Source organism: Pinus tabuliformis, chromosome 5_2 (genome assembly GCF_031772625.1).
Source record: "Pinus tabuliformis cultivar Carrire ecotype Pingquan chromosome 5_2, CPIR1, whole genome shotgun sequence".
Lineage (NCBI taxonomy): Eukaryota > Viridiplantae > Streptophyta > Pinopsida > Pinales > Pinaceae > Pinus > Pinus tabuliformis.
The window spans coordinates 689841126-689866873 of record NC_142306.1 but is presented as its reverse complement, the minus strand read 5'-3'; the positions used below and the strand labels follow the sequence as shown (position 1 = coordinate 689866873).

The following is a 25748-nucleotide window of genomic DNA, read 5'->3' as shown; positions in this document are numbered from 1 at the left end:
GTTATTTCATGCACATATCCCAAAGGTACCACAGCAAACCTAATGCTATACAAAAGGTGCTAACGAGAACCTTCCCATCTCTCAACGCAAAAATTGACGTCACGCCTTCTGTTATACTAACGCTAGGGTGACATCACCCTGCCACATGGCATTCTCCAACAATGCTACTTGTCATCCAAAACTAACTCTTTGGCTATCCAAAAGGGTCACTGCTACCTGCCATGTGTTACGCCATAGAGGCGCCGCATGAGCACTACCTCCATGCCACTCGTCCACATGGAATCCACGTAGCCTTATCCGACTTACGTGGCTTTTGTTAGCTCAACCCAACTAACGGACCACACAAAGCCCCACTTCTTTGTGTTTTGCAACAAATTCCTTTGTATCTGTTTTAGAGGAAAATATGGGTGCACCTGACTTTTGCACCTTGGAAACTCTCCCAGACTCCTAGACTCCTAGATATCACATTCCACCATGTATCCAGACATGGCCCACATTTGACCCTAGATGTATCCGACTATGGCACACATCAAGGAACCATGAGTTAGCACCTTGGTCGCACCAACGGATGTTTCAGATCCTCGGATACATCTGCCACTTCACAAGGAAATTCGACCTCGCGCCAACTAATTACCAATAGGCCCCACCCCAAATTTTATAAAAAATATAGCTCTAAGCCTTCAAGCACCCAAAATGGACCCCACCCAAGATATCACTTTTCACTAGCTTTCACCCTGACATATCTAGAGCATCTCAAATCTAATGCTTCCACCAAAATGTATGAGTGTTAACCAACCAAATACTTGGACTCCCGGATGCATTCACTAGTATTAGAATGCAAAGGATCCATATACAAATATTGTCAAAGGCTTATTCGACCCCGTATACAAGTCTGATATCTAACGATACTCATATTTAGAAATTCCAAGGGATTTTCAAGGATTTTACCCAAGCTTCCCTTGAAGCCTAACGTTGCCCATAACACTAATTTCTATACGAATGAAACCCTCGTTCCAATGCTAACATTCCAAATATCTTTTCATGACTGTAATATAGTCTAATAAAACTATAAACATGCCTACTACCAGGCGCTAACAACAACCAAGCCACGAGCAAGACCGCTCTGCTATTTAAGCACAATAGCAATATATTAAACCACATATCGAATTTCACATATTACTATTAGATCCACTAATTAGAATATTCATGGCAGTATCATTATTCCTTTTACCAAGAACGAAAATAAACAGTCTCAAACAATGAAGGATCCATCAAATCCTTAGCATGCCAAACAATGAAAATCATACACACACAACAATAACTTAGCTATGCACACTAAGCACCCTTACAAAACCATGTAAGTAACTCTGTAACTTAGGAAAATATCGACAATCACAATGATTTGCAAGCCCCTCAAACCATGATAACAAGCATATATACATCTCATTAAAGACAACTAAGAATAACACAATTCAAACAGTGTTAATACAACCATTGTTATGACCCATAACAACATCATCCATTATTCACAGTTCAACACATATATATACATACATGAGTAAATACACTTATTTATATAGTTGGAATGACTGACAACTGAGGTAGGAACTTCAACTCTCCATCCAACCATAGGTCAACTACACTACAATCTTTCTTGCAATTGACCACTCTCGAGGCAGATTTAGATTCCAAGGAGTTAAGTGCCCAAGGGAATTCACACCAATGCTAAACATTCAGATCACACAAGAATCCAAAGATCACCCCATCTCCACCTGCTTAATACATGATTGTATCCCACATCTCTCCCCCTGCGCAAACAGGGATCCAGAGCACACTATATTTCAACTTGCTAACCCTATATCCAAAACAAACAAAGTTCACCCACTCTACTAATAGGAATCTAGAGTACACCATGTTTCCACCTACTCAACCCTGCAGATCTCCATAATACACAATGTCTCCACCTTTTCTTTTCTAGTCTTCCCTTCATTCCCACACTCCCTAGTATGCTCTTGCTCCTATGCTAGCTTTTCTCCCAAGCGTCTGAGAGTTCTCTTGCAATCACAATATATCATAGAATACTGCTCCTAGTGACAATCAACTTATCACTGAATGCCACATAATGTTCGAATGAATCCTCTTTGCATCTGCCACTATACGTTGTTTGTTTCCTGTCGGCCTTTTTTCTTTCGCCGACCTTCTTCTCCCTCTTGTGTGTTGACCACCCAACATGCCCCTCGAGGGCAAAGGTGGTATGGGGATTGTCTTTCGCTTAGGAAGCCCATACTCCACCTCCCTGCCTTATGGGCAAGCCATTAAACCCAGTCAAAAATATTGGTGGTGTATTAAAAGAACAACCTGAGTTCAGCCATTTCGCCAAACAACTCCTCATACTTGAACTCTGAATATGTGTCCACTCCTCTCAACCAATCAATATTTACATTCCAACATTATTTTCATGAATTACAATTCACATTAATATTTACAAAAAAGATAACAAAAAAAGTTCACTTTCCCTTTCCTAATACATTATAAAGAAGATACATTACTTTCCATATATCCTCTTATCTTAAATATTTACATATTCTTAAATTTTGTTTTTACGCCCAAAAGAAACAACAACAACAACAACACCAATATTTTGAAGTGTTTCAAATATACAAAAATGATAAACTTAATATGTTAAAAAACAATATAAAGTATTTCATAAATCCACACACCTATAATTTCAAGCCATGCCGTGTTCCCATTTACTTTTAAAAATTTATTAAAAGGAAAAACCAATAAAAAAGCGGTAAAACTTTAAGTTTTAAAAAATAATTATTTTTATATTTTATTTTTTATATAAATTAAATACAAATTGGAAAAGGCTTTTATCTTTTTTACGAATTAATTTTATTTTTAATTTAAAATCAATAATTTATAATATATATTTTAATAAGGCATAATAGCTAAGTTTCCTGCCATTTAATTTAATAAAATATTTTAATGTCATGATATGTTGTATATATTCCAAACAATAATAAAATTGTAAAATAAATTATATGAATATTTGTTTAACTTTTTTTATTATTAATTTTTTAAATATAATTAAACATTTTTTCGTAGATAAAAGTTATATATATATATATATATATTTTTGTTTAACCTCTTTTTTTAATTAATTTTTTTAATATAAGTAAACATTATATATATATATATATACATATATATAATTCAGGTTGAATAGAATGATAACAAATTAACAATTATTTATTTAATATTGAATGATGACAATTTTTTATATAATGCTCATATTATAGTACACATGTCATGTCATTAGAGTATAGATTGATATAATGAAAGTTGTACAAATTGTGCATATGTTATTTTTACATATTTTTTCAAATTTATATTTTTAATTTTTTTTTGTAAATTAAAAAATAAAACCCATAAAAATTGTCTATTCAATACTTTTTCAGAGAGAGTCTATTCAATACTTTACACCAATGAGAAAATGACATTTTTAAATTTAATTACAAACCATTTGTGTTTATGATAAATAGTAATTACTATATGATGTTATTTTTCAAATTATTTATATTTGGAGTTGTCTATAATGCGACTTTTTGAAGATTCCGGTGACGGAATCCGGCGGAAGAATTGAGGTCAAATCTTGATTTCTTGCAGTTAAAATGGTTTTTTAACTGCATATTTGGATTCAGCACCCTGAAAAACCCCTGGGAAGCTTTCATTGTGCAAAAACTAGCTATCAAACTTGCGATTCCAATAATTCCTGCTGGATTTCGACCGGAAAAATCCGCCGGAAATGCTTTCAAAAAGTCGCATTATAGACAACTGCTTTATATTTATTGTACATAGTAATTAGTGATATAGTATATAGTGATTAATAATAAATTACACAAAAATTAATTATTGCCATCATTACACTATAAAATTGAGAAATTTCAATCAATCAATCATATTTGAGATAAATAAAAATAAATTTTATTTAAAAATAATAAATTTAATTTCATAGCATTAAACTTTAAATAAATATTTAATTTTTTTGAGTAAAAAAAAACCAATACCAACCACAAACATAATAACTTGAATCTTGCTATTTTAATAATGTAATTAAATTTCACTGAAAATGATGTACACGATCTCAAAAACTCTTACGACATTTTATTATATTTTTCAAGAAGTAGAATTGACCAGTCGAGCTGTACATTTCTGCAGTACCATTTATTCGTCGACGAGGCCGGGTGTTTGGTCGTAGCCGTTGTGCACCCAATGTATTCCACCATAACCCCTCGTTCAAAACGTTCAAAATTTGAGCATAGAAGTAGGTATATATAATTTATTAAAGCTGCTCTCCCCAAAGTTCGAAGCAGGCCCGACCTGAAGCTTGGAAACGGGCAACATTATCTTTTCAAGCGGAATAAAAAACAGTTCTAAAATGCCCACTGAACAGAGAACGGAAGTTCTTTATTCTTTCTTTAGCTGATTTCCTGCAAGGTACTAACATACAATGTTCTACATTGTGTACTTACCTTACCAGTCTCATTGGCTGTTTTTTGGTCATGTCTGGGCATGATTGCCTTTTTCTTTTCCTATGCAACAAAGTAGCTCGTTCAAATCAGGTGAATCGGGGAAATAGCTAGAGCAACAGACAAAAATGGCAACAGGGAGGCTTCAGGGATGGAAGCTCAGCGTGACTACAGGAGCAAAAGGATTTCGTTTTAGATTGAAAATTTCTAATGCCCGGGGTTGGTTTTTCCAGAATAAATCCAGACTCCTTCGAGTGTCTGTTAGGGCAAATTTACATGGTGCCCTTTTGAGGATTAAGGTTGCAGCTAATCAAGTATTGGGTAAATGCGGTGACCAAAAATTGAAATGGAACAATGTGAACGGTTTTGGAGAATTTCATTTCAGAGATATGTTTTTGAGAATTAGGGGATTATGGGTTGATGCAAAGGCCAAACGTAATTTAAGAACTAATGCACACAGACAGTCCAAATCGCACATTGCTTCATACAGTCAGTTTTTGAGGAGAATTGCTTTCATTTCAAAGAAGATAGATGATTCCGAGAAAATGAATGACTATTCATGGCGGGAGTTCTGTGAGGTAGGTTCCTAAAACTCGTTTATTTTCGTGGAACAGAGCATGATACTCTTCAGTGTTTATGGTGCACCACTCTTTATTTATAGTTTGAAATGAAATGATATGATATGATATTTTACAAATCAGGTATGGTGAGAAAACAGAGCAGAGATCTGACAAAAATTAACCAGCAAAAAAAACATAAAAACAGGGATATGGCCGTCACAAAGATTAGGTTCACGGCCGTCACACGGTTCCTGTTCTGTAATGATTAGGTTAAGTTACTTTAGAATTTTTTTAATGAGTTTATGATGAAATTTGCCATTAAGTTCGTTTATATACATTTTGTATATATATATATATATATATATAAACTTAAGATAGAAATCAACATTAATAAATATAAAAGAATGTTATAATAGAAGAAATTGGAAATTGTAAGGATATATTACACTTAATATTAACAAATATAAAATAATGCTATTATGGACTTGGACTTGGAAATGGTAAGGATAGATTACAATTTTAAATTGTGACATGAGGTTATAAGTTTGAGCCATGGATTTGGTCAATGACCATGAAGTTCAATGAGATTCACTGAACCTCAATTTCTCAATTTTTTTTCATGAATTACCAAATTCAGGAAGTTCGACTAATCTTATGAAATAGAAGTTCGACTAATCTTATGACATAGATTACAATTTTTAATTATGACATGAGGTTATGAGTTTAAGCTATAGATTTGGTCCATGACCATGAAGTTCAATGAGATTCACTGAACCTCAATTTCTCAATTTTTTATCCATGAATCACCAAACTCAGAATCTCAAAGTTGAAGTTAGACTAATCTTATGAAATAGAAGTTTCGACTAATCTTATGACATAGAATATAAAAAGTAAAATTTTTCATGAATTACCAAATTCAGGATCTCAAAGTTGAAGTTCGAGGAATCTTATGAAATAGAATATAAAGAGTAAAACTGAAACAATTTCTATTACAACCATCCTTAAGGTTGAAGTTTGACAAAACCTCATGAGATAGAATATGGGGAGAAAAGCTGAGACAAATTCTATTACAACAATTCTCCCTCCAGCAAGTACACACAAATACAGCAGCCTACAAAAGCATCCGCTCGTTACCGAAACTCCCATCGAATTCAACACATCTTCCTTCCTTTTATACTCTCTCTAACCTTTTCTAACAGGTCAAGCCATTTCAGGAAACTTTACAATGTCATTATACGAAAATTTCGACATTCCTATAACATGTAAAAGCATAAATAAAAGTATTGCTATTTTCAACAGGTTTTAGGACAATATTCTCTTCGTTGTGGAGATGGAGATACCATGAGTCTACACTTCTTTGAGGGAAGCCTTTTTACTTAAACAGCATGGCTTCCTTGAGTGTGTAGCTTTTGAAGCTTTGATTTCAATAAGTTGCTCAATGTCACGGTGTCCTGCACATTTGATTTGAACTCTTGCGAACGTAGTGAAAATAATCAGTCATGGGCTCCACCTCGGGGAACTAAGAAGGCTCTTTTAAAATGCCATCATCAGGAATCTATTCAGATTTCTTCCGAGCGTTCTATTTTAAAGTATCTGGCTGAGGCAATAGAAAAGCTACTTATGAAATCTGGCTGAGGCAATAGAAAAGCTACTTATGAAATTTGCTACAAGCCTACATCCAAGAAACAAGTAAAAATGACAAATTATTGTTCTTTTCAGCATGTGATTTTCTGTCATCTTTATAATCGATATTTAATGCAGGCACAGCTTACATCCCTGATGAGCAACTTCTTCCTACTTTCTTATTTTGTGAGTAAGAAGGAGAGGGGAGCCAGTACAGTCCAGGCTGCAGGTGTGTTAACCACACTTATTGGTCTGTTACAACAAACTATAGCGGGAGCTATGCCCTTGGACGTCTTTGTTGCTACAGTTGTAGCATGTTTGGCAGGGTTCACCTTGAACTCATTAAATTACACAAATGTTATCGCTGATGGTGTTTGGAAGGTCTGGATAGAGATCACATGCATAGGAGGTGTGTATGTGCTTACACAGGTTAGTGTGAAACAGGTCAAGATTTGAATCTTTTCAATATCGAAGTTGATTGAAGTACGTCAGTGGATTGCTAACAAATTTGTTTTTCTGCGGTTCCGTTTCTGTTGCAGGTTGTTTGGTCAAATTTTGTTCCGTATTTACCGAGGAGTAAATGGCCTGGAATAGTTTCAGCTGTACTAGTTCTGGTCTTGATAGAATTGGTGAGAACTTGATGTGCATAATGGAATAGCAGACATATAGAATAGTCACCAACAGATTCAATCTTGATGTGCGTAATGGAATAGCAGACATAGAATATTCACCAACAGATTCAATTTGTTCTTCGTTTCAGTGATTTTTGTTGCTAATTAAAGAAATAACTAGGCCCTTATTTTAATTTTTTTCCTGAGACTTTTGTTCCTTGCTATTTCGAACCTACTAGATAGTAGAAATATGGGTAGGCTGATGAAATTCACAATTCAACATTTAGGAGGAGGTTACCTAGAGGAATTGTTTATTTCCTTCTTGTTAACCTTAGACATACTGTTTCGGACTTTGTTAGAGAAAAAAGCAGACTTTGAATATCCATATTCCTGTCACTGTCACTACTTATAATAGAACAAATTAAGAAATTAAATTTCTGTATGAAGTGTTTGTTATATTCTGTATTATAAAATCCTTGCAAGGTGCTTTACTCATTTCCCTTCTGTTTTGTCATTTCAATGTTAATTTATACATTGCTCTTTTTTATTTAACAGGTGCGCTGGGGGCAGATGCCGAGTGTGTTAGTGGATGTTTCAGGAGGCATTTCTGATTGGGTAGCAATGCTTCTTTTCATGTGGTCTCCTGTGTCTCAGTTGGTATAAAGTTTAGACTTTAGCCATCTATTGTATTCTTGAATGAATCAATTGAGAAATTTCCGAGTGTATATGAATCTGCTTATCTCATGTTTTTTCCTTTTCAAGAAGTCTAATTTCAATAACTAAAGCAATATTGACTGCTTATGCAGAATGCAATAATCAGGAATCCTGCAAACCTCAATGGGCTATCAGTCTTTACAATTTTACTCACTCTTATAGGAAATGGAATGATTATTCCCCATTCTCTGTTCATACGGGATCCGTTGTGGTTTGTCTTGACGCTTAACCTACCAAATTTCACACTTCTTTTCACATTATCATTATCGCTTTATCAAGATGCCTCTTGCAGAGCATTACTTCTGCTTGTTTCTTTGTTACAGGTTCATTGGTAGTTCATGAGGTTATTCAATGCAACGTTAGGGTATACTGCTGAGCATGTATATGTGAGTTTTTTGGACTAGACTTTTCTTCTCATTTTTCACTGACTTGAAAAATTGCAAGCAATTTATGCACTATTGTTTAGGATGTTTTGCATTGCCACATATGATCTTTCCATTATTAAGATTTGAAGCAAGCTATGTGCTCAAGTGCTGGGTTGAAATGAACTGTAAATTAGGTTAATATATGGAGGATTGACCGATATTATGTTATCTATACACAGCTGTCTTTCTCGGTTGTTTATGTTTATTGCAAGGTTCTTATGTGAGTGATTCCTTATGTAGAAACAAGGCAACAAGTAGTGTTTTGTTTTGGGGAGTGACATGTGCTTTGTCTTGTGGCTAGGTTTGTCCTAAATTAAATATAATGTATCATATTTTTTTTTCTACTGTTTTATTATAACATATATGTGAGTTGTGAAAATTCCAAATTGGAACCTTATTGCAGCAACTGATATTATTTCTCCTAATTGTTAATTAATTAACAATTTATCTTCTACGATAAATATCGAAATAAATAGACTGCAACCTTCACAAATAAAATTCTGTGGTAAAATAAAACGCTGGAAACTGAGAAATGCTAGCGCACACATAAAATTAACACAATTATTTTTGGACAAACATCCTCAGAAAAACCCAATGCGGGAAAACCGGTGCAACAACTGAGGGTTTTATTATTAAGCAGCAGTGAGAAATTCTGAGTACAACTGGATGCCAAAATCTGGCAATCCTACACAGAAAAACACTGGCAAAAATCTAGTGAGAATTTTTCCTCACCCCACAAGCAAACTCTCGGCACAACTTGCCTTTAGAAACTCGGCCCTCTGACCCTCTGCATTAGCCTCTATGTTGCTCTGCGCAGCGGGATGGATGTCAAGCCTCTGACTGGTTTCTGATGAAGTTGTTCTGCCTTTCGCTGGCTGGAAAGATGCTTCTTCGGCACTCTGGGACTCCTCCCCGACCTCTGGAAATGAAGATGTCTCTCCCTCTTAGCAAATCGAACTTGCTTTTAGAAGCTGCTGCACTGCCCTTGCGTCAGCGTCTCTGTGGCTTTTCTGCCTCTCTGCAAATGCACTCACTAGATCTGAAATACTTCCTCCAGCCTCACTGTCTCTGCCCCTCTCACACTGCTTCGATCTCTAGCTCTCTCCGACAACTCACTGCTGCTACTCTAGAAATCGATCTCCCAAGAAATCGAACTGCTCAAGTGTCTTCTCCATCACCACATCGACCTCCTCTTATAATCCTCTGTTGGAGTACCAACGACCAAGAATAAAACCTAATCAATGGCTAGGATCATCTTTGTATTGATTCGTGTGAGTTTCTAGATGATTCTCGCCTTGACTTAATTAACACTGATTAATTAACAATATTCCCTAAGTTTAGACTTATGAAATATTTAAAAACTAGTTAATAATCTAATTCAGTAATTTTTAGGCGGAATTTCCAAAAACGATTTATGGGTTTTGGAGATCTCATGTATTCTAGCCTTTCCACGAAATTTTGTGGCTAGAACACATCCGATGCTACAAAAACTAACATTCCTTCTTAGCGAGAAATGTGTTCTAACACTGCACTCCCTGCCACAACACCCTGCCTCTGCATCATTTCTTGTCACGCTGCTGATGTATGGCTGTTGCTGCCCACCAACCATTGCGCAACTCTGATATACGTTGCATTTGTGCAACTGTTGACGCTGCCATATTGCTGCCAACACTGCATCTGCACTGCAACTCCCTCTCATCTGTTGTTGTTGTAACTGCAACATCTGTAACTGAAAAGCATCTAAAATACTAAATCCACTGTGATCAATATGATGCATCTGTCTCCCGAGTCTCTGATTGCAACTAACATCTGCGCTGTTGTTGACTCTGTATTGTGCCAACTACACTGCTGCCAACTTTGCACTGCGCTCCCCAACATCTCGCTGTTACTAGTCTCTGCAACTGTCACTCGGTCTCTTATTGCATCAGCTGCCACTGATCCATCCTACTACTGAACACTGTGAGCCCCCGTAGCTAGGTAATGATCCATGAGGTGGACTGCTCAAGGATCCTGCCCATCTGTAGCGCTCTGGGGCTACAACACCAAGTCACCCCACCTCACTCCTGGAGGTATATCGGTAAACATAGCGAAGTCTTCCTCCAGCCTGGCAGAAAGCTTATCAATCTTTGCTGACGCTGTTTGCTGGTCCCGCTTCTCCTCCTTGGCCTTTTTCTTGAGAGGACACTGGGTACTGTAGTGACCAAGCTCACCACCCCTAAACTTTGAAGTACTTGACCTTTGGAAGGTCCTTCTTCTTTCTCTGCTCCCCCTGCCCCTGACTGGGACCCCTTTGATGTGAGGGCCACATTCTCCTCCTCCTTCACTGTCTTCGATCCGCTCCTGCTGCCAATGATGGAGCTCTTTAATAGAGTTAGTCTCAACTCCTCCTGTTGCAAATCGGCCCATGTACCATCCTAGTTTGGTAGCCTATCTCTGCCCAATATGCTTTGGACAAAGACCTACCACTCCTCTGAAACATTGTTGAGTGCCAATCGCACTAGCTTTGTGGGTTGAGGTGATGCCCCAACAACTGACCCTTGATCTCAGACCTCCTGAATCCTGGTAAGGAAGGGGTCTATGCCTTCCCCTTTTTGCATCCGGATGAGTCTCAACTTCTCCTCTAGGTACATCTTCCGCTTCTCGGAAGTACCTTGGTATAATGTGGAGAGAGCATCCCACATCTGCTTGACAATATCTTTGCTAGCTATATGTGAAACAACATGATCCCGGACTCCATCTAGGAGCAACCGTTTCGCCCATGTCATATCCTTCTTGTATTCTTTATGCTGATTTGCATCCTGAGGAACCGCCACCACTGCATCAATGTAGGCTTTCAGGCCATATTCATCTAGAAGGAAGGACATCCTTGCCTTCCAGATAATGTAGTTGGAAGCTCCATCCAACCTGTCCTAATCACGAAGCCCAACAGTGGCCATCTCAACGAACTGTCGAAACCTTCCTCTTTCCTTCTGCTCGGCTGCTGCTCTGCTATTTGCACTTCCTTTTAAAGTGAGAAGATCTGCTAACAACTACTGCCAATCTACAAGGAAAATCGAACTTCTGAGACTAGAAGTTCCTTGAGAAAATTTTTTCCTCAACTGTGTGTGCTTCTCTATCTTCCACTCGACGCTGGATCTGCTCTAGCGAACTGCTGCAAAAACCTCTGCGTCTAGCTAGAGATTTGCCCAACGAAAGTACTGAGCTGCTCCCTCTGCCTCTGGAATCACTCGATCTGGAAGGATCGAATTTTTCTAGCCCTCTCAGAAAAATCGAACTTTTCTCAAGCAACTTGGCCTCCTGGCAAAATACTGCGCCGCCCTTGTTGAGCAGCAAAATTCCTTTCCTTTGTTTTTCTGAGCTCTTCGGCTAATCAACTGCGCTCTGATACCATGTGAAAATTCCAAACTGGAACCCTATTGTAGCGGTGGATATTATTTCTCCTAATTGTTAATTAATTAACAATTTATCCGCTACGACCTCTGAAATCGAATTCGTTGTTTGAGGGCCACGTGTACAAATCCGGCGAATCAAATTCGATTCGCCCTAAATCGTGTCAGAATTTCATGACACGTCATGTCCGAATGGGACACGATCGAATTCGGATCGTGCCCCGTTCGGACACGACGTGTCACAAAATCCGGACACGAATCCGGCAAATTGGGACTCGCGCAACCATAAAAGGGCGAAATTGCTCATTTTTTTATCATTTTGTGTCATTCCTTTTGCAAGAAGTGAGCTGTGGATTTGCTATTAGAAGTTTGGAGCAAAGAGCCAAGGGTTTGGAGCGTTTTCAAGGAGATTCAAGCAACAAGAAAATGCATTTCCTCTCTATTTTTTTTTGCATTTGTATTACAGCAGTTTGTATATGCATTTCTTTTATAAATTTGTGCATGTTTTGTTTATTTTTTTTACAATATTCATGGCTCAATCAAAGGCAGCAGGTAGGGGGCAAAGGAAGGGGAAGAATGTCCTCATTGGAGATGCCCTCCTCCCCCAATATCATCAGAGTCTGCTGCAAGTAATGTTGAGGGAAGACTTCCTCCTAAAGGTAACAAAGAGAAATATCCCTTGTGGAAATATGTCACAAGAGAGGATGGGCCAAGCAGCAAGGGGAAGGGAGGAGGCAATGTGAATTGGAGATGCAACTTTTGCCATAATACTTTCACAAGCACATAGTACTGTGTGAAAGGCCGTTTGTTGGCTTTACGAGGTTGTGGAGTTAGAGCTTGTACACAAGTTTGTTTACAAAAGAGGAAAGAAATGGAAAAAGAGTTCACTACTGGTATGGAAAATGTGGCTGCAAAATAAAAGAAAAAGCAAGAATGATGACCCCCTTCCATTTTTGAGGAAAGACACCACCAAATTTCCATTTGAGAGTTCTATTGGGGACAAGCAACAAAAAGAAAGGCAATTTCACTTGGTCCAATGGACAAGATTTTTCAAAAAGAGAAACGGGAAGAGCTTGATCTCACCATTGCCTTTTTTTTCTATCAAAACTTCATATCCTTTAATGTTGCACGCTCACCTCTATTTATTGAGATGTGCCGAGCTTTAACTCACGGGTCTCCATCATGGTATGTGCCTTTTGGTTCAGAGAAGTTTAGAACCAAATTGTTGACGAAGGCAAAAAACAGGCGCAAAAAATGCTTGACCCTATTAAAGCATTATGGCCAACATCTGGGGTTAGCATTGTTTCTGATGGATGGACAGATCCAGCACGACACCCACTCATCAACTTCATGGTGTCTTCCTTGAATGGTCCAGTTTTCTTGAAAGCAGTGGATACACTTGGAGAATACAAGGATGCACAATTTATGGGTGAGTTGTTTATTAAAGTTATTGAAGATGTAGGTGTTGATTCTTGTGTGCAAATCATTATAGATAATGCCCCTGTTTGCAAGGTTGCTAGCATGATTGTGGAAGCTAAATATCCACAAGTGTTTTGGACACCTTGCATTGTCCATTCATTGAACTTAGCACTGAAATCCATTGCTTTTGATGTGCTTTGGATTGGTAACATTATTAAAGATGCATAACATATCCGTAACTTTGTGCAAAATTATACAAATGCCTTCACTATCTACAAGGAGTACAACAATTTATCATTGTTGAAGATTGCTGATACACGGTTTGCCTCTTCATTCGTCATGTTGAAGAGGTTGAGAGAGGTCAACACTGCTCTTGGGGCCATGGTTATTTCAGAGTTTTGGTATTTTCGGAGAAAGACAGATCAACTAGCCTCTAAAAGAGTGAAGGACACAGTGCTAGATGATGCTTGGTGGGAGAGGGTAGATTTAATTATTCAGATCATGGACCCTATCATTTATTTGCTTCGATTTGCAGATACAGACAAATCCATCCTAGGAGAGGTTTATGAGGGATGGGATTCCATGATCGAGTCTGTGAGGAGCATTATTCTACAGAGTGAGTGCCCCGAGTATGAGACATCACCAGAGGCTTTCTGTGGTACTATACAGGATATTCTTGTCAGCAGATGGGACAAGAATTGCACACCTTTACATTGTTTGGCTCACTCATTGAACCCAAAATACTACAACCATGAGTGGCTGAATGGTGGACCTTCCCGCAGATTCCCTCGTCACATGGATGGTGAAATCTCATAGGGGAGGAAAGATGCATTCAGGTGGGTTTTTCAGGATAGAGCATTGCTTGATGAGGTGGAGGATGCCTTTGCAGAGTTTTCCACTGGCACTGGTTGATTTGCATGATATGATGTGATTAGAGACAGGGAGGCTAAGAAGCCCTATTCTTGGTGGGCAAATCATGGGGCAACAAGCCCTCCTCTACAACAGTTAAGCATGAGGCTCCTCTCTCAGGTGACTTCATCCTCTTGTTGCGAGAGGAATTGGAGCACATGGGAATTTGTATAGTGTTAAGAAGAGCAGGCTTGAGTTGTCTAGGGAAGAGACAATGGTGTATGTGCACTCCAGCCTTCGTCTTATTTACAGGCAGAGGGAAGAGTGGTTGAAGGGAAAGACAAAGATGTGGGATGTTTTTTCTGATGATATGGGTCTAGACAACAGTGTTGAGTTGGCATTGGCTAACATGGATCTCAATGATCCAGTGCTAGAGCTTGTTAGATTTGATGATGGTGATACTGTAGAGGGGTCATCCTCCACACCAGCAGATGCAGAGACGACTATGGATACAGGGGAGGAGGAGGATGCAGAGGAGAGCAATGGTGACCATGATGATGAGGACAGTGATGTTGATTCTGATGATGACTATGAGGATTGATGACTCATGAGTCATGGGCTACCTACTGCCTTGAGGCTTGTATACCTGTAGTTGTTTTGTATTTTCTATTTCTATTTGCCATTGGCATTGCACTACCTATGTAACACATTTTGATTTTGATGACTTAATGAGAAAACTACAGCTGTCAGTGTCTTTATCTTACTATCTTGTCTTTCTCCTATTGGATCATTGATGAATTGAATATGTATTATGATTTATCATTTATGAATTTAGAATTTATGATTCATTGATTTATCATTTATGTGACATGTATTTGAATTTTGTATGTACTATGCATGCTATAATGTTACTAACTTACTTTGTAAACAATATGTTGGGAATAATACTGAGAGGGGAGGGGGAAGGGGGTGGCGGGGGGCGGTGAATTAGTATTTACAAATCAATAACTTTTTCATTTCCATACTCAGATTTATATACGCTATTTCAGTGAAGGTAACTCGCGTGTGCATGCAACTGTTCTTAAGGCAACCAACATATATCCAGTGAACTTATGATTTAGTTAATTCATCATATGTTGATTTTTTAATCAGTGCATCAATGCTTTATTAAACATTAAACAGTAACCATGTGTAGTAATAACATAATAGACCATCACACATAAGCAACACACATGAAGACCAAGATTTAAGGTGGAAACCCAATGCGGGAGAAAAACCACCTTGTGTTGTTGTCTCTGTCTTCTTTTAATATAAAGAATAATTTGATTACAATCTTGTACTAGTGCAGACTCATACCAGTATGCAGACACCCACCTGCAGAAGGCTACAACCTTCTCTCGTTCTCCAGCTTCTACTAGAAGGGAGCTACAACCCCCTAGCTCTTGTACTAGTCAATATGTTTACTAGTACGTAGGCGCTGGCCTATAGAAAGCTACAACCTTCACTCGTTCTCCAACTGCAACTGGAAGGGAGCTCCAACCCCTTGATCAAATCACCAGCCACTACTGGCAGGGAGCTTTCACTTCCTCACCGAAGGCTTCAACCCTCAGCATTCTCTAGGGACCATGTTTCATAAATTTTCATACTGGATACTCCTGGTACACAACAACACAATATGTAGGCCACGTTTCATCAATTTTTCACGCTGGACCCATCAGTAACATTGAAGCTCAAAATCAATTACCACTGCAATACATCCATCAAATACATCTGCATCAACCAATCACTGAAACTCAATCATCAATCTCTGACATAACTGAAACCTAATCATCAATCTGTGAATCAACCATAACTAAATCAATCAATCACTGAATCCTTTGACATACTGAATCAAACATCACTGAACCTCTGACATACTGAATCAAACAATCACTGAACCTTTGACACAACTGAACCAACCATTCATTCAAACTTAATCAATTTCAACTGGAACAGACAGATCACTGTAACCAATACACCGATCTAAACCCAAAACACTGCATCAACAACCATAACTCATTGTAACCTCAAAAGACATGTGTCAAAATGTATACGCTCCTTCAATGAAGCCAACTTGCGTGTATACGCTACTTCCTTTAGCCCAACTTGCGTATACCTCTAAAGATACTGAATCATAAAACCTCTGAACCACAAACTATACCAATCAGTGACATTATGAAGATCTACTGCCATATTACAGAGTTCTAAATAGATAGCAACAAGCGTCACCATTCTTTCTCAATCAATTTATCAACTAGACTCAATTTCCTTATACATTCTGTTCTACTTTAAGATCTAAGAAGACATCATTGACAAACAACAATGATCTAATAGATCAGTCATCCCTGAAAATCAAGCTTTTCTTTTGCATACGTTACTTGGAAGAGCCGAACCAGCGTGTATACGCACCTTCACCAAAGTGAACCAGCGTATAGATCTGCAAATACTTATAAATTCGCTGCAATTCCCGACTTCAGACATACCCAGATCATGGCATTTAAAGAATAAAACAGTTTTACACAATCAGATCTAGTCCAACCAATATCAAATCATTCAATGATAAGTCATTATGATCCTTATCCATCATTAGGTCTCATCCATCATCAAACACTCAGGTGCATACATAGTCTAGATCAAGCAAAGCATCAGAAACCCATAACATGCATATTTGCTTTTTGATCTAACACTTCATAAGATATTCATTCCTTATATATCTATCCCTTTGATCTTCTCCTCCTTATATAGTTTTTGGCCTTTCTCAATACCTCGGACCAAAACCACTTAGGACCCATGGTATTCTTGGATGGGATCAAATAGTCATTACTCCGCTCAATATTGTGGGCTAATACCATGGTATTGACCCCTGGTATTGTTTACTCTTGAATCTCCTTGATTTTCCCACATATACGCGCTTTTCTTCTTGTGAAAGTGCGTGTATACATATACGCTCCTTTTGTTCTGTGAACCAGCGTGTATACGTTGTTTTGACTAAGTGGACCTGCGTATACATCTTAAACTGCTTTACACCATCCTTTTCCTTCAACTTCTTTATTCTGATCAGTAGACCTTAGTTCCATCTTCCTGTTCTTCTGTGCCAATGCCATGTTACCTCTGAATAGACTTGTTACACTGAGATTTGCCATATAACTTCTGAAATGATTCCTTTGAACTGCCCTGCATTTTGTCACTTCTGTAAATACAACTGCCATGCATTCTGTTCCATCTGATATCTCTCCTTTAGATTCATCTAGTTACGTAGATTCATCTAGTTACCATATACAAGTGAGTTGTTCTGCTACAAGTGGGTTGCCATCAAGTACAACACATGCATCATAATGCCAACATAGTAAAACTTACATCTAGATGAAGATCTATATTTGCAATCAATGAATTTGTATCATTAATGAGAATTTGTGTAAGAAATATCTAATTTTTAATATATATATTTTAATAAAATAATATATAATGTCCTGTTTCGGGGGCTCAACGTGTCCGAATTCAACACTCGAATCTCGAATCCCCATGTCAGGTTATTTAGGCTACGACAAATATCGAAATAAATACACTGCAACCTTCACAAATAAAATTTTGCGGAAAAATAAAACGCTGGAAGCTAAGAAATGCTAGCGCACATAAAATTAACACAATTATTTTGGACAAAAGTCCCCGGAAAAATCCAATGCGGGAAAGTGCAACAACTGAGGGTTTTATTATTAAGTAATAGTGAGAAATTCTGATTGCAACTGGATGCCGAAATTTGGCAATCTTGCAGAGAAAAATACTGACAAAAATCTAGTGAGGAATTTTCTTCACCCCATAGGAAAACTTTAAGCACAACTTGCCTTTAGAAACTCGGCCCTCTGACCCTTTGCGTTAGCCTCTGCGCTGCTCTGCGCAACCTGTTGGACGTCAAGCCTCTGATTGGTCTCTGATGAAGTTGTTCTGCCTTCTGCTGGCTGGAAAGATGCTTCTCCGACACTCTAGGACTCCTCCCAGGTCTTTGGAACTGAAGACGTCCCTCCCTCTCAGCAAATCAAACTTGCCTTTAGAAGCTGCTGTGCTGCCCCTGTGTCAGCTTCTCTGTGGATTTTCTGTCTCTCTGCAAATGCACTCACTGGATCTGGAATACTTCCTCCAGCCTCACTATCTTTGCCCCTCTCACACTGCTTCGATGTCTAGCTTTCTCCGACAACTGACTGTTGCTACTCTGGAAATTGATCTGTCAAGAAATCAAACTACTCAAGTGTCTTCTCCATCACCACATCGACCTCCTCTTATAATCCTCTGTTGGATCACCAACGACCAAGATTAAAACTTAATCAATGGATAGGATCATCTTTGGATCGATTCGTGTGAGTTTCTAGATGATTCTCGCTTTGACTTAATTAATACTGATTAATTAACCATATTCCCTAAGTTTAGACAGGAAATATTTAAAAACTGGTTAATAATCTAATTAAGTCATATCTACGCGGAATTTCTAGAAACAATTTCTGGGTTTTGGAGATCTCATGTATTCTAGCCTCTCCACCAAATTTCATGCTAGAACACATTTGATGCTACAAAAACTAACATGAGGTTCTATAGTCCTTTTTCTTGTTTACACTGCATTCATCTTTACTTCCCCCTCCCTTCTTATGTTAATGTCTTTTGAGCTGGTTGGCATATTTTTAAATCATGATTCGGTACCAAAGGTTAAGTTCAAAGTGCTTATGGTTTTATTGGTATAAGGGAACACATTAAATGATTGCATATATGCATTATTGAGCATTTAAGGGAATTGTTTGTCTTTTGAAGGCCATTTTTGGAAAATAACTTTAGGTTCTCAATTTAGATATATGGGTTTGCAAAAATAGAAATTCAATAGGTCCAAGTAAAAGCTTAGATTCAATTTCTCTATTTTGACATGAATGTCCTCCTTGAGCTGGCTGGCATATTTTACCATTATGATTATCATTTGAGGTTAAGTTAAGAATGCTTATGGTTTTGTAGTGTAAGGGCATACATTAAATGATTGCATTTATTTTTCAATAATCTTATATGGAAAGTGCTCTTAGCTTATGAATGCCACTTTTGCAAAATAACGTTGGATTCTCAAGATGCATAGGTGGATATGCAAAATTAGAATTCCAGTAGGTCCAAGACAAGCTTAGTTTCAAGTTGGTCCAAGTCAAGCTTAGTTTCAAGTTGGTATCTATCTTTTCCATTTCATATAGACAGACCTATGTATTAAGCGTATTCCAGAATCCAAACTTAATTATTACATTTTGGTGCTTAATATTCTAATAATTGCAATTCTAAGAAGAGGATGCATGACAAGATCGAACTCCAGCCTTAAGCTTTCCCAGGATTTTCAGAAACACTTCTATATTTTGACAAAGCTATGTTGTTTTTGGTCTCTTAGATCAGCTAATGGTGCAAGGAGAGAGCATACAGACAAAGATTTTATGGACTCTCATTATTTACAAAATGTAGGTCTGGTTTTGATCTACAAGATCGCCCAAATAGCACACACACAGAGAATAATACAAAACACGACAAATATAGACTCTAGAGTCTAGACTCTAAGATGTAGACTCTTAGATATCCATTCCCGAATGATCGAATGAGAAGATTCGATGTTTATTTGTAGGGTGTTATCTAGCTTCTCAGGATACCCTTATCGGCACCTATAAGTCAAAAGTAGATGCTCTTAAGACATGCATTCTTTGGACTAGGAGCTCATGTGGCACTACAAAGGCAGTTTTGTGTCTATCATTTGGGACAATGCCTATTTGACAAAGGCCATATTTTAAATGAAACCTGCTAAAAATGGTTTTATCTTTGATTTTTTGCAAGAGTGAACTTTTTTTGGGCAAAGGATCCCTGATAGCTAGTAATATTTTATTCAAAGGTTTGAAATTTACTACTAACCTTGGCTTTCCTCTCTTATGTTTTGAATGCTTAATGACATAAAATCCTCTGTGTGCCCAAGCACTCTTTGATGGTTCTATCAATCCCTTTTGTAAAAGCTCATTGATCTCTTGCTGGCAAGTTTGAATTTCTGAGGGACTCATCAAGGTTGCTAATGCCTTTTGAGGACTAACCTTCACTAATGGAATATATGGCGGGGAAACAAAATATTTTTCCCTATGCCAAAAGGCATTAGGGGACTTTGATGTGCAATCTTATGTTGGTCTTTCAATGATAGGAGCCAAGACTATCTTTGCATGAATTTGTGCATAACAAATGCTCCTTTCCATTTTGTTTAAGTCATCAGAGGCAATTGTCTTTTCTTGCTTGATTAAGAATTCTTTTACTTTTACCTGGTTTTGCATTTCCCTTCCAAAAATAAGGGGGTCTTGATCTTTATTCGATTTAGCTAGAATTCAAAATTATTTTCATTCTTGTTGATAGTCACAAGATTTGCTAATTCAAGAAATTCAGATCTTAGAATGTAGTTTGTTATCCACCAAAAGTGGGTGACCCCATAGGAGAATTTTCTCCTGGTCATCTCTTCCAGCCGACAGCGAGCAACCCTTGATAGCGACTCAGTAGCCAATGCGATGTGCCATTCTTTTCTTCGCCACCTGCATCAGTTGTATGTTTCCTTGCCCATTTGTCGAGAGCACATGTTGGAAGGTGGGCAGTCCAACACAAAAGGTACTTTATTCATTATGAAATCGGGTGCTTATGCCCGTTTTTCATTTGGGCATTTGGCATGGATTATGGCGTGACTTGGAAGAAGGGAAGGGTTTGTAGATTTTTGTAGCTTGGGAGGTACTCCAAGCCTTGACGATCGAGGGTTTGGAGGAAGGAGCTCCACAAGTGGCCTTGTGGGCTTGAATTTTGAAACCAAAGCTTGGGATTTTGCACCCATTGATGTTTGGGCCAAAACCGTGATGAGACTTTGACATGTGATGGATGGAGATGATAGAGGACGTTGATAAGAATCCAATGCAATGGAAATCATCGAATTTCGAGGTCTACAAATGAAGATATTAATTTTTATGTGTTATGGAGGGCAAGGAGGGACATAAAGGCAAGTCGGCCTTGTTTGATCGCCATATGAAACATATAAAAAGAGACCTTGTGAGACCTCATGGAGACATCCAAGGGAGCATTCACATCAACATACCTCTGCGATTTAGTGCGGTTTTGATGCAAGAGAAAGGACACAGTGCAGCCGAATTTTTTATGAGGGTTTCTCTACGTTTTTGGAGTAGATCTTCTGTGGAACAGGCCGCAGCCCAAGGCAGCCAGTAAGGTGACTTAAGGTCGGGTTTGTGGGTAGAATTAAGGTGTCTCCCTCGCCATATCAGGTCACAGCTAAAGAGGTAAGTTTGGAGTTTTCTCTGTGCTTAATTAAGTGTAGTCGTACCTCTGTCCAAGGGTTGCAGGGACTTATTGTAGTAGCATATTGTGTGGAGGACTGTTTAGGGCCGAGAAGCCTAGTTTAGAGCCATTCTCCCCTAGACACATTCTATCTAAGGCATGCCGCAGGTGTACAGTGAGCAGCAAAGTGGAATGGTGGGTGGATACCCTTGCTAGAAGGTTCAAATTTCTTACTGTAGCTTAGCTGCAGGTAGTAAGGTGCCTTGTGGAGGAACCCAAGGCTAAACTAATGCATTAAGAGGGCTGGAAGTGACAATGAGTGAACCAGACTTGTTGAGGAAGGGAACCACAATCTTGAAGCAGGCTTTAGTGTTGTTGTTGGATGCCCTAACTAGAGCTTAGAAGTATGCACAAAACCCAAGGCAAGAAGAAAGCAACAGTAAGTTGCAGATGGACTCTTGATTGATGATTGGATGCTAGAGGATGAGTGTCCTAGGAGAGGACAAATTGAGGAGTCTGTTGGCAGCCAAGAGGAGGGGTTTCCTAGATGATTGGATGCCCTAACTAGGAGTAGATGCTACAACAAGATTGGTCACTCATGGTCTGTTGGAGGGCAGCATGAGAGTGGACCAAGTGTGAACGTGGATTGGGCATTTATGGTCTGGTGGAGGACAGCGTGATAGTGCCCAAGTTGGAGCATGGTGTGCACCATTTTCATGGACTTAGGTGGTTGCTAGAGTGGCAGTTGTTGAGCTCAAGGGTTGATGAACCAGAGGAGTAGTTGAGCAGCCCTAGGCTTGTGTGTGGAGGACTTCTACAACGGGTGATGGGCAGTGCTCTTAGCCCATGTTCATTGTGGGAGATGGACATCTTGTAGTGATAGGTGGCAGCCCTCTGTGCCCTATGTTGGTCTTCATTGGAGCAGCGCAGGAAGACCATAGTGGGCCAAAGTCCCTGAGTAGCTGAGGAGCAGTAGTGGGCAGATTGAGAATTGTTCACAAACAGAGTTGTGAACAACCTCAATAGGAGTCTCGATGTGTTGTGCCCTTGATGAACTAAGGCACAACTAGTGAGCAGATTGGATAACCGAGGTTCAGTGGCCAGATGGAATTGGATCGTTGATAGAGGCAGTGCTGCAGATCAGGAGTCGGAGGGCCGGGCAGGTACATGGTACGTACATGGTACGACCGAGAGGAGCTGAGAGTGCGCGCGATAGCCAGATGGTCAGACTATTTTGTTGAGGGTAGATTGGTTGTCGATGGATTGAAAACAAGCCTCAGTTTTGTATGTCTTGTATCAATGGATGTATGAGGGCCATTATCCTTGGTATGGGAGCCCTAGACGGTTGTATTATTCAGTTTGATTAATATAATGAAGTTGGGTTGAAAATTGTAAAAAGTTTTCTATATTTTGTGTACTAGTAAATTTATTGTTGTTTATATTCCGCTGTGCAAAGTAGTTTCGTTGTGATTCTTGGTTTGGTAGCGTCAGTGATTTAAGATTCTATCCTAGACACCAGGTTGGTGGAAATTTAACATGGTATCAGAGAGTATCTAAGTTACTTTGAGGGACAGTGAACCAGAGTGTGCACAACGAAGCAACTTAGAGGGAGTTGTGGGTGTCTAGATCATGGAGCAGAGGGTTCAGCTGAAGACATGGTGATGTGGTCTTGACTGGCTTGGCAACGAGATTGGTTGGGAGTTTTGGTGGATTGGTGGTGAGTCAGGTGAACTTCCTATGTCTTGTCATGGATGCTTGGGACAACTGGAGGACTTTTTTGGCATGGACGAGATCAACATGATCAAGATTGCTTCATGTGATGGACTACTGGTCGATAGGCTAGAGTATTCATCAGATCGTGATGTTGCATATCCGAGATTGGATGGATTTGCATGAGTGGTATTTGATCCAGGAGGATGAGTTCTTGCAAGGATGAGCCAATGGAGATCGTGTAGGCTCAGAGGGAGTCTAGCCTCAGAGGGAGCAACCCTATGGAGGTTTGGGATCTTTAGGTTCAGATGAGATGAGGCAGAGGCATTGCCGAGATTATAGGGTTCATTCTACAGGGTATGCTGCAGTGATGGACGCCAGATGGGCTAGTGTTGCCGGGGATGATGTTGATGGAGACTTTCTAGTGTTAGAAGTACCTCTATCTCTAAGAGGGAGTGTTATTTTTGTAGCTTGGGAGGTACTCCAAGCCTTGAGGATCGAGGGTTTGGAGGAAGGAGCTCCACAAGTGGCCTTGTGGGCTTGAAACCAAAGCTTGGGGTTTTTCACCCATCAATGTTTGTGCCAAAATTGTGACGAGACTTTGACATGTGATGGATGGAGATGATAGAGGACATTGAGAAGAATCCAATGCAATGAAAATCATCGAATTCTTGAGGTCTACAAGTGAAGATATTAATTTTTATGTTTTATGGTGGGCAAGGGGGGACATAAAGGCAAGTCGGCCTTGTTCGATTGCCACATGAAACATATAATTAAGAGACCTTGTGAGACTTCATGGAGACATCCAAGGGAGCATTCACATCAACATACCTTTGCGATTTAGTGTAGTTCTGAGGCAAGAGAAAGGAGACAGTGTAGCCGAGTTTTTTGTGAGCGTTTCTTTGTGTTTTTGGAGTAGATCTTCTGTGGAATAGGCCGCAACCCAATGCAGCCAGTAAGGTGACTTAAGCTCGGGTTTGTGGGCAGAATTAAGGTTTCTCCCTTGCCAGATCAGGCCATAGCTAAAGAGGTAAGTTTGGAGTTTGTTCTATGCTTAATTAAATTTAGATGTACCTCTGTTCAAGGGCCACAGGGACTCACTGTAGAAGTGTATTGTGTGGAGGACTGTTTAGGGTCGAGAGGCCTAGTTTAGAGCCATTCTCCCCTAGACGCAGTCTATCTAAGGTATGCCGCAAGTGTATAGTGAGCAACGAAGTGGAATGGAGGGTGGATACCCTTGCTAGAAGGTTCAAATTTCTTGTTGTAGCTTAACCGTAGGTAGTAAGGTGCCTTGTGGAGGAACCCAAGGCTAAACTAATGCATTAATAGGGCTGGAAGTGACAACGGGTGAACCAGACTTGTTGAGGAAGGGAACCACAGTCTTGAAGCAAGGTTTAGGGCTATTGTTGGATGCCCTAACCAGAGCCTAGAAGTATGCACAGAACCCAAGGCAAGAGGACAACAATAATAAGTTGTAGATGGATTTGTGATTGATGATTGGATGCTAGAGGATGAGTCATCTAGGAGAGGACAAATTGAGGAGTCTGTTGGCAGCCTAAGGCACAGGACATGTCCATCAAGGTCACGTGTCAAACATGAAATACGACCTAAAACGTGTCCAAAACAGTTTTTATTGCGTCCTCCAATCGCGACACACGTTTTCGACATGGCGAAAACGTGTCCTAACATTTTTGCCCCTTAGGACACGTGTCCCACAAAAAGTCACTCATAAAGCCCGCACATGGTTCATTTTTTTGGTTTTTTCGGTCATTTTTCGCCGTTGAAGCTTGCTAGAGTCGTTGTTGTGTTGGAACTTGGTCATTGTTTGCTCGTTGGAGTCGTTGTTGTGTTGGAACTTGGTCATTGTTTGCTCGTTGGAGTCGTTGTTGTGTTGTGTTGGAAGTTCCTTCAACGATTCCCAACTGTCAACTTCACATCAACCTGGGTTCTGGATATTTGTGTTCATGGTTTGGAGCTTGTGATTTGGGGCTTAAATTTCTTGTTTTTGAGCGTGTGGGAGCCAGGTCAGCATTTTCTTGTATTCCATACACCCATACCTATATAATTTGTATCAATGTATTCAAGAGCCTTTTCAGGTGTTGGCTACCATTCACGATTTTTAACTTTTGAAATAGCTTTCTTCATGGTCTTTATAGCTCGATTCATTTGCTTGTTCTCTAAATATCCATCCACAAACATTTCCCATGTTTTGAAATTTGGTTTTCCTCCTTTTTCTAAAACATGTTCAAGAAAGACTTTGTGGCTTGCCTTTTCAATCATTCCTTTTGTGATATAGGCATCAATTAGTACATTGGGCACTCTGATATCATAACTTAGGCCATCGAATTCCCACTCTTCAAAACATTTTTCGACTCCCTGCATATCTCCAAGTTTGACCAATGAAGAAAGCATGCATATATAGCCATTGTATTGTTTTAATTGCAAATTTCAATGGCTACAGAGAGTTGACTTAAATATATAGGGCTCCACCTAATTGAGTTTGTCTTGCAATTGCCCACATTTTCCATGATGTGCAACTTGAGTAAGTCAGATTCATATACTA

The 25748-nt window shown here is 39.1% G+C and overlaps 1 protein-coding gene across 2 annotated transcripts in view; it reads left to right on the top strand.

The window, feature by feature from the left end:
• The first annotated feature begins 4252 nt into the window (after positions 1-4252).
• The window catches only part of LOC149160985 (maltose excess protein 1-like, chloroplastic), a 116877-nt gene continuing 95381 nt past the window's right edge, over positions 4253-25748 (top strand). For both annotated transcript variants that reach the window (XM_089435457.1, XM_089435458.1), the window contains exons 1-6: positions 4253-5110; positions 6854-7144; positions 7255-7344; positions 7882-7983; positions 8133-8251; positions 8364-8426. In XM_089435457.1, the coding sequence (XP_089291583.1) occupies positions 4661-5110; positions 6854-7144; positions 7255-7344; positions 7882-7983; positions 8133-8251; positions 8364-8382 (1071 nt within the window). In that variant the 5' untranslated portion in view covers positions 4253-4660 and the 3' untranslated portion in view covers positions 8383-8426. The remainder of the gene's footprint in view (positions 5111-6853; positions 7145-7254; positions 7345-7881; positions 7984-8132; positions 8252-8363; positions 8427-25748) is intronic.